This window comes from Dermochelys coriacea, chromosome 11 (genome assembly GCF_009764565.3).
Source record: "Dermochelys coriacea isolate rDerCor1 chromosome 11, rDerCor1.pri.v4, whole genome shotgun sequence".
In the NCBI taxonomy this organism is placed as follows: domain Eukaryota; kingdom Metazoa; phylum Chordata; order Testudines; family Dermochelyidae; genus Dermochelys; species Dermochelys coriacea.
The window spans coordinates 45,263,228-45,273,158 of record NC_050078.2 but is presented as its reverse complement, the minus strand read 5'-3'; the positions used below and the strand labels follow the sequence as shown (position 1 = coordinate 45,273,158).

Below are 9,931 nucleotides of genomic sequence, written 5' to 3'. Positions count from 1 at the left end.
TAGCACACAAACATGCCCACAAATCCTCCCCCACTCCCCGCACCCGGTCTGCATTTTTGGATGACAGGACTGACTGCCCTGAGCTCTCTTTCTTAGTTTGAACTATTCACAATGCAAGGCTCCTTTCGTGTCGCTCCCGCAAAGGACTGGTGTTCGTGATCCACTAGGGAGGAGAAGAGGGGCACCCGGCATAACCTCAGTCACTCCGCGCCGCTCGCTCTAGTGAGTATCCACGCTGCTGACTGTGGCCCTGGTATCGCCACTTGCTCTTCCTGCCCCCTCCTCCCCTCTCGACTCACGCGTTCTTCCCTCCCTTCCCACTCCCGCCCTCAGTGCTCTGCCGGCTGGGTTACGCAGGAGCCGCCGCTTGCAGCAGCAGCGGTTCGCGGAAGGGTTTGCAAAAGCGCTTTCAGATCAGTGCATCCCGGGGAAGCCGCGGCAGCACCTTTCCCAGAGGAAGTGGGGGGAGCAGGAGGACCTGGCCCAAAAGCAAGCGCCAGACCAGGGAGCGGCTAGGGGAGGGCAAGGAGAACCGCGGGCCAGAGAGCAGCGGCCAGGTGGAGGAGGAGCAGGAGGCGATAAAAGAGGAGGAGGAGGCGGGCCAGCCTGGCCGAGGGCGGAAAGTCAGGCAAACGTTGCTCCCCCACTGCTGGGCAGAGTCCCCACCGCTGAAGGAGGGACCGCTTCCTACGGCTAAAGCGGGCTGGGAAGCCGGGTGATCTCCTCTCCCTCCTGCCATGGTTCATCGGGGTGGGAAATAGTTCGAAGCCGTTTCGGGAGCGGTCCCAAGCTGGGAGCGGAGCCGGTGGTGGGAGGCGGCGGCGGCGGCGCTGGAGCCCGGGGACCATGTCAGCTGGCAGCCTGGACTTCGCTGCGGGTGGAAAGTTTCCTGGACCGGCACCCGGAGCTGGTGGAGAAGTGGCTGAAGAGGAGGAAGTCGCTCGCCGCAGCGCCTGCCGGCACCGGCAGCGCCGCCGGCGGCCCTGAAGCCCGGCGAAGCAGCGGCAGCCCCAGTCTGGGCCCCGCCAGCAGCTGGGCCAGCAGTGGCCCCGGGGAGGCCAGCGCGGCGGGCGGGCTGCAGCGAAGGGCCTCCCAGAAGGAGCTGAGGCAGAGCTTCGCCAGGTCCAAGGCCATCCACGTCAACCTGACCTACGACGAGCACGTGCACGCCCGAGCCCAGGAGCCCCTCAGCAGCATGCGGAGAAGGGCCCTGCTCAGGAAAGCCAGCTCCTTGCCCCCGACCACGGCTCACATCCTCAGCGCCCTGCTGGAGTCCCGGGTCAGCCTGCCCCAGTACCCGCCCACCGCCCTGGACTACAAGCGCTACCTCAAGGAGCACAACGAGCGCCAGTTCTTCCTGGAGCTGGTCAAGGACATCTCCAACGACCTGGACCTCACCAGCCTCAGCTACCAGATCCTCATCTTCGTCTGCCTCATGGTGGAGGCCGACCGGAGCTCGCTCTTCCTGGTGGAGGGAGCTGCGGCGGGCAAGAAGAGCCTGGTGTCCAAGTTCTTCGACGTGCACGCGGGCACCCCACTCCTGCCCTGCTGCAGCACCGAGAACTCCAACGAGGTGCAGGTGCCCTGGGGCAAGGGCATCATCGGCTACGTGGCAGAGCACGGGGAGACAGTCAACATCCCAGACGCTTACCAGGTAGGACCAGGGCTAGCCATAGGTCTTGTGAGTTTCTGGGCACAGAAACTCATGTGCTGGCCACCCGTGGGGACTCAAGGCGCAGCTGCCTGCCTGCCATGTGCCCCTCAGTTTGCGGGGACCTGCGTGAGGCTTCCTGGCTTCTGGAACAGTGTGACTTTCCAAAAGGGGAGCAGGGCAGGGCAGCCACACTGCCCCATTACTGCTGCCCTACCTATGGGCTGTGTGCCCTGGGAGGAGGGGGGAACCTAGAAAGAATTAAGTTTTGTAACCGTAGGTTTAAGGCTGACACTAGGGAGAAATCCCATTCCCTATCCAGCACCCTGAGCTCTTAATCAAATTGATAGGCAGTGAGATGTCAGGGTTTCTGGGTGGTGGCTCTGCCAGGCCCTGGCTAGGGCAAGCCACTTAACCACACTGGATCTTAGCTTACCCACCTTTTGAGTTTTCCTCTTTGGTTGGGGACAGTCACCGTGCATTCAAACTACTAACATTACTACAGCAGTGCAAAGTGAGATTGCATCAGTGTCATGATATAACGTATTATGATGATGGCTTGTAGCTACTGAAGCTGATTTTGGGAACCACTGGTTGAGTAGTAACCAGGAAGGGAAAATTAACTCAGCAGTGATAGAGAATAAGGATAATAATAATTTGCATTTTTATAGCAACTTTCATTAGAGGTTCTTAAAGTACTTTGCAAAGTGAATCAAGCCTTAAAACAACCCTGTGATGTGAAGTATAGAAATATGCTGGATCAGGAAGAAAGCTATGAGCCTGTTTAAAACCAAGCCATTTATTCAAAAATCCTTTCTCTGTCTGTTGGGCTCTGGCAAATCCAGTCTGAACTAGTATTTGTGTACCTCTCCCTAGAGATGGTTTCAAAGGGCTGATAGCTAGAGGAATTACATTAGCAACTCCCTCCTCCTGGAGGCATTGCACGCAATGTACACACACATGCGCACAATTTCATTTTTAATACAACTGTCCCCCAAAGGTACTAAACCTAATTCAGTAAGATTTAATTTAGTTCCATAAGGTTTGCCCAGAATCCTACAGGACATTGTCAGTCTGTCACAGGCTACACTGCGCCCTTAACACCACAGCCATGGGGAGAGGGTGCTGACATGGACCATCCTGGAAGAACACAAGCCCCTCTGCCATCCACAAACCCTACTTTGGCAACCACTACAGATAACTTCTTTTAAACAACTGTGTGATGTGAAGTATAGAAATATAACAGTACTCATTTTACAGCCAGTTAACCTAGCCTTATCAGCCATTCCGAATTTTGTGGATCTGTTCTAATTTTACTTGAGCAATCTCATGCCTTGCAAGTAATGCCTAGATCCCTCCTAGGCATTACTTGCAAGGCATGAGATTGCTCAAGTAAAATTAGAACAGATCCACAAAATTCGGAATGGCTGATAAGGCTAGGTTAACTGGCTGTAAATGAGTACTGTTATATTTCTATACTTCACATCACAGGGTTGTTTTAAGGCTTGATTCACTTTGCAGAGTACTTTGAGAACCTCTAATGAAAGTTGCTATAAAAGTGCAAATTATTATTATCCTTATTCTCTATCACTGCTGAGTTAATCTTCTCTTCCTGGTTACTATTAAACTAATCTAAAGATAAAATATTTCTGAAAAGCCTTTGCATGTGCCCCTCTGGACCACCACAGATTTCCAAACCTGTTTCTGAGAACAAGGTAACAACTCCCATCTCCCCTTACAAGGACTTTCTCCACCACTTCAGATTACTCACTTTGAACTCTGAGGATGAAATCCTGACCTCTATGAAGGTGATGGCAAAACTTCCATGTCCCATTGACATGGGTAGGGCCAGGATTTCACCTTGAGCTTTCTGAGTTTAGATCAACTTTTACCCACTTACACACACACACACACTTTTAGGTTTCCTACGTTTCTTTTTGTTTACTTTTCCTTTCTGTTACATGTAAAACAGGTCTCTCTCACCCAATTAGGTCATGGAGAGCTATATAGGATTGAGAAATAAATATATATCTTCATAGCTTAAATATTTTAACTGCTTGATGATAAACATTTGCCCAATCATAGTTGGAATGGACCTCAGGAGGTCATCTAGTCCAACCCCCTGCTCAAAGCAGGACCAATCCCCAATTTTTGCCACAGATCCCTAAATGGTCCCCTCAAGGATTGAACTCACAACCCTGGGTTTAGCATGCCAATGCTCAAACCACTGAGCTGTCCCTCCCCGCTGTCTAATCTTGTCCTAGAATAATAAAAAGCAAACACACAAACAAAAATTAACACTTGTTCCTGAACCATGCAGGGAGAAGTCTGGAGATTAGAACAGCGTTTTTTAAAATACAGGCCTGTCAGGATGAATTTTTGAGTTTTGAGTGATACTATTTATTATTCATCAAGGACCCAAAAGTGTGGTAGGCACCTTAGATGCATAAGTTGAGCTAGGTCTCTGCCCCCAAGACTTTACAAACTAAAGAGAGAGAGAGAAAGGACAGAGGTTAAGAGAAAGGGATGTAACATATAAAACAAAGTGACTGAGGCCAAATTTTGGCACACATCTGATAAAATCATATTTCTTCTTTTCTCTCCCCATTATTTGCTCCCTTTCCCCCTCTGTTTCTGATCCATCCCTCCCCTCTAAAACATCATCCTCATCCCTCCCCCCTGCCTGCCGTCTCCCTATCTTATTTCCCAATCATTGACAGTGGGCTGACTATGAGATGGCTGCAACATAAAGAGATTAAAGCAAGAAGTAGCCAGCCAGGAGATTCCCTCAGTAGTACTAAGTGTCTATAGTATCTAAAGGTACTGGAGTTTGCTAGTGCCAGGGTCTGCCCCTCACTATGTCATCTGTCGTCTCTGGGTTCATGGAGTCTCTGGACAGCTCCAGGTGCTTTCCTTGCAGGAGGTGAGGGGTCCACTGGTGTGGCATGGAGTTTCCTAGGGATGAGGGACTAGACCATTTCACAAAAAGAAAAGGAGTACTTGTGGCACCTTAGAGACTAACCAATTTATTAGAGCATAAGCTTTCTTGAGCTACAGCTCACTTCATCGGATGCATGTGGTGGAAAAAACAGCAATCTCCCCTCTGTTTTTTTCCACCAAATGCATCCGATGAAGTGAGCTGTAGCTCACGAAAGCTTATGCTCTAATAAATTGGTTAGTCTCTAAGGTGCCACAAGTACTCCTTTTCTTTTTGCGAATACAGACTAATACGGCTGCTACTCTGAAACTAGACCATTTCAGACTCCCTTGCCCTTTTTCCTTGAAAGAGCTCAATTACTTTATTAGATTTATTTGTTCATGGCAGAAAACGGAGAAAAATAATCAAGGCATATTCTATTAACTGACCAATCAATATTTATTTTACATTCTATTTCTTATGGCTGGCTTCTGTTCATTGTAGTCAGACTAAAAGTTTATACCTAATACACTTCTCTATGTGCTTAAACCAACCAATATATTGTTATTGGGGAAGAGGGTGGAGTCTTGGGCCCTGTTCTCCCCTTATTTACATCAGGTTTACACTGTTGCAACTATCATTGACTTCAGTGGAGTTACTTCTGATCAGCTTTGGCATCAGAAGCTTCAGTTTCTGGCTTCATTGAGGGTTTTGTCTGAGAATAGAATTGAGGATCTGGCTTCTCTTTTGATTAACCAGTGTGGTTCTGTTTTAATGCAATTTATTTTCTTGTACCTGGCAGGCTTGTGACCATTACATATTATTAAAGCAAAAGGAGATCTACTCTATTTAATACTAGCAAGAATAAAGACCCCTAAAGAGGCTCAGATACAAGTGCAAAGACAAGTGACAGATGTTCCCTTTCAGATCATTGCTAGTGCTTTCAGATCATTGTTAGTGCTCATAATACAGTACTTTAAAAACTAATAAAAATGTGATATGATTAGTCAGTGTTAATGATGAAGGTGTTTGATCAGCTGTGAAGTGAAAAAAACATCAGCAGATAGCTTTGTCAGGCTGACAGATGTAGGAAAAAAGGATGACAGAGTAGCATTCCTTTTTTATATTAGTGATTGACCACAGTGAAGTCAAAGAAATATTGAAAGATATTAGGTAAACAAATACCTTTAATTTCATTTAAAGATTGTGTTTCAGAACATCATAAAGCAAGTTAAAGAGACAAAAATATTCCCCTAACATTCAACTGGTTTACAGATAAGTGAATTTAATTAACAAGAAATTAACAAGATTTAGGCGGTTTATCATTCAATGTGTCAACCATTGCTTTTACTTCCACAGGGCCTGATTAAACTCCCATTGAAATCACTGGGAAGTCATTCCATTAATTTCAGAGGAAATTGGATTGGGCTCTTATTACAAACAGAGTGCCTTCAACTTCCACTGAAGTCACAGGGAGTTAAGAGTGCTCATCATGTAAGATTGGGCCCTCAAATTTTAGATCCCAACCCTGCACTGTGATGTATGGAGATAGGTCCCCTGTGCCCATACAGAGCGCCACTGGTTTAAATAGTTTGTAATGACTTACATGGTGTTTTCAAAGAGGATATGATATTTTTGTTACAAAATGCCTTTTTCTGAAGTGGAATAGTCATGAAATCAAATAATAGCTTGAGGCCTTAATAGTGAATCTGGTGACAGTTAGGTTATTGGGCTGGATCTTACAAACCTTTACTCATGCAAGCAGTCCCATTGAAGTCAATAAGACTACTTATATACGGTACTTACTTTGCGAGATCAGGACCAGAATTAATTATAAATTTGAAGATTGAATAGTAATCAATTTTTATTAATATTAAATAACTAATTGGCTCTATTTCCCCAAGGTAATGATTTATGAAGTTTAAGAGTCATTAAACAAACATTTCTGAGGCTAGCAGAGAATGAAAAACATTCAGCGTATGAAAGCAGGAAATTTCTGCTGATGAATGTCATGTACCTTAGATTCTAGATGTCGCATGTTCAGTTCTATTATTTCATTTCATTTCATTTCTTCATTACATTTCCTTGTAAGATAAAAGGCATTTTTAATTAAAGTGAAATGTCACATATTTCAGCTTAAAACAAGCCTTTAGAAATGTACAATAGCAGAAAAACTGAATGCATTATAATTTTGTGCTAAGTCATTTATAAAGATAAATTGTTATTAGAAAGTTTGTGCTAATGAAAATTTTAAACTTGGATGAAGTGCAGATATTATTGGAAATACATCCTTTGTTTTAGTTTAAGAGTCCAGTCTTGCAACTGTTATTCATAAATAATCCAACTGATTTGCAAACAGGAATTTATCAGATTTAGTTTAAAAAAATGTGTGTACACTGGCCATTGACATATGGGGCTTCTTCCATCAATAAGACTCAGCAGGACTACTCTAGTAATGCCTCTCACTATCCGTGTATTTCTTTGACACTTACTCCAACTGGAACAAAAAGTAGGTAGTGTAATTTTTTGGAACATCACTGATTCTCAATGGAAAAATCTTCATTCTAAAATTGCAATGTCTCTTAAATGAGAATGTTTTAAGAAGCAGATTAATATTAATCAATAAGGAAATTTGGACCCAATCCTGCTAAGTACTAAACTCCTGCAATTTGTTGTTTTCATTGAGAGTTGAGGGTGCTTACCACTTTGCGTGACATGTTCAGAACCTGGATATAAGTTTGTCCACTATAGGGGGTTGGGAGGGTTGTACCACTTTAACTACACCAGTACATCTTGTGTATGTGGATAAGTCCTGAGATTCAGCATCCCTTCTCTCATCAGCTGAATACAGGGAAAGCTACAGCTCAGATTTCAGGTTATCCCACTCCAGTTCCCTCAACAGGGTCTAGAGCAACAACAAGGAAGTCTTGACCTGTATTTTTAATGTGAAAAACAAGGAGGAAAAAAAAAGAAAAAAATGCTGTGAGGCCATCATAGTACATCATAAAGGTGCAGTATTTGTGCTCAGCTACTAGAGTAATGAGTGCATTATAAATACATAGACAGCAGGTATATAGAATTCATCTTTAATCATTTGTTTAAAGTATTTAACTTAGGTAGCTTAAAGTTATCGATTTTCAAGACATGGTCCTTTTTCATTAGAGTGTTTTACTGCTTTTGGTCCTTATTTATGGATTATTTCCATTTTACCCCAACTTTTGTACGTCAGCAAGCAGAGCAGCATTTTAAATTTAAATTTAAATTAAATTTACCAATGCAAGGAGCCTAGGTAACAAAATGGAGGAACTAGAGCTACTGGTGCAGGAAGTGAAACCAGATATTATAGGGATAACAGAAACATGGTGGAATAGTAGTCATGACTGGACTACAGGTATTGAAGGGTATGTGCTGTTTAGGAAAGACCGAAATAAAGGTAAAGGTGGTGGAGTAGCATTGTATATCAATGATGAGGTAGAATGTAAAGAAATAAGAAGCGATGGAATGGATAAGACAGAGTCCGTCTGGGCAAAAATTACATTGGGGAAGAAAGCTAGTAGAGCCTCCCCTGGGATAGTGCTTGGGGTGTGCTATAGACCGCCGGGATCTAATTTGGATATGGATAGAGCCCTTTTTAATGTTTTTAATAAAATAAATACTAATGGACACTGCATGATCATGAGAGACTTTAACTTCCCAGATATAGACTGGAGGACCAGTGCTAGTAATAATAATAGGGCTCAGATTTTCCTGGGTGCGATAGCTGATGGATTCCTTCATCAAGTAGTTGCTGAACCGACTAGAGGGGTTGCCGTTTTAGATTTGGTTTTGGGGAGTAGTGAGGACCTTATAGAAGAAATGGTTGTAGGGGATAATCTTGGTTCAAGTGATCATGAGCTAATTCAGTTCAAACTGAATGGAAGGATTAACAAAAATAAATCTGCAACTAGGGTTTTTGATTTCAAAAGGGCTGACTTTCAAAAATTAAGGAAATTAGTTAGGGAAGTGGATTGGACTGAAGAATTTATGGATCTAAAGATAGAGGAGGCCTGGGATTACTTTAAATCAAAGCTGCAGAAGCTATCGGAAGCCTGCATCCCAAGAAAGGGGAAAAAATTCATAGGCAGGAGTTGTAGACCAAGCTGAATGAGCAAGCACCTCAGAGAGGTGATTAAGAAAAAGCAGAAAGCATACAGGGAGTGGAAGATGGGAGCAAGGAAAGCTACCTTATTGAGGTCAGAACATGTAGGGATAAAGTGAGACAGGCTAAAAGTCAAGTAGAGTTGGACCTTGCAAAGGGAATTAAAACCAATAGTAAAAGGTTCTATAGCCATATAAATAAGAAGAAAACAAAGAGAGAAGAAGTGGGACCACTAAACACTGAGGATGGAGTGGAGGTTAAGGATAATCTAGGCATGGCCCAAAATCTAAACAAATACTTTGCCTCAGTTTTTAATAAGGCTAAAGAGGATCCTAGGGATAATGGTAGCATGACAAATGGGAATGAGGATATGGAGGTAGATATTACCATATCTGAGGTAGAAGCAAAACTCAAACAGCTTAATGGGACTAAGTCGGGGGGGTCCAGATAATCTTCATCCAAGAATATTAAAGGAATTGGCACCCGAAATTGCAAGCCCATTAGCAAGAATTTTTAATGAATCTGTAAACTCAGGAGTTGTACCATATGATTGGAGAATTGCTAACATAGTTCCTATTTTTAAGAAAGGGAAAAAAACTGATCTGGGTAACCACAGGACAGTTAGTTTGACATCTGTATGCAAGGTCTTGGAAAAAATTTTGAAGGAGAAAGTAGTTAAGGACATTGAAGTCAACAGTAAATGGGCCAAAATACAACATGGTTTTACAAAAAGTAGATCGTGCCAAACCAACCTGATCTCCTTTTTTGAGAAAGTAATAGATTTTTTAGACAAAGGAAACTCAGTGGATCTAATTTACCTAGACTTCTGTAAGGCGTTTGATACCATGCCACATGGGGAATTATTAATTAAATTGGAAAAGATGGGGATCAATATGAACATTGAAAGGTGGATAAGGAATTGGTTAAAGGGGAGACTACAGCGGGTCCTACTGAAAGGTGAACTGTCAGGCTGGAGGGAGGTTACCAGTGGAGTTCCTCAAGGATCAGTTTTGGGACCAATCTTATTTAATCTTTTTATTACTGACCTCGGCACAAAAAGTGGGAGTGTGCTAATAAAGTTTGCAGATGATACAAAGCTGGGAGATATTGCCAATTTAGAGAAGGACCGGGATATCATACAGGAGGATCTGGATGACCTTGTAAACTGGAGTAATAGTAATAGGATGAAATTTAATCGTTAGAAGTGTAAGGTTATGCATTTAGG

The 9,931-nt window shown here is 43.6% G+C and overlaps 1 protein-coding gene across 1 annotated transcript in view; it reads left to right on the top strand.

Annotated features, from left to right (window-relative positions):
- Positions 1-357: 357 nt before the first annotated feature.
- Positions 358-9,931, top strand: part of PDE11A (phosphodiesterase 11A) — a 244,679-nt gene continuing 235,105 nt past the window's right edge. The window contains 2 exon segments of the mRNA XM_038422222.2: positions 358-873; positions 875-1,654. Coding sequence (XP_038278150.2) covers positions 847-873; positions 875-1,654 — 807 coding nt within the window. The 5' untranslated portion in view covers positions 358-846.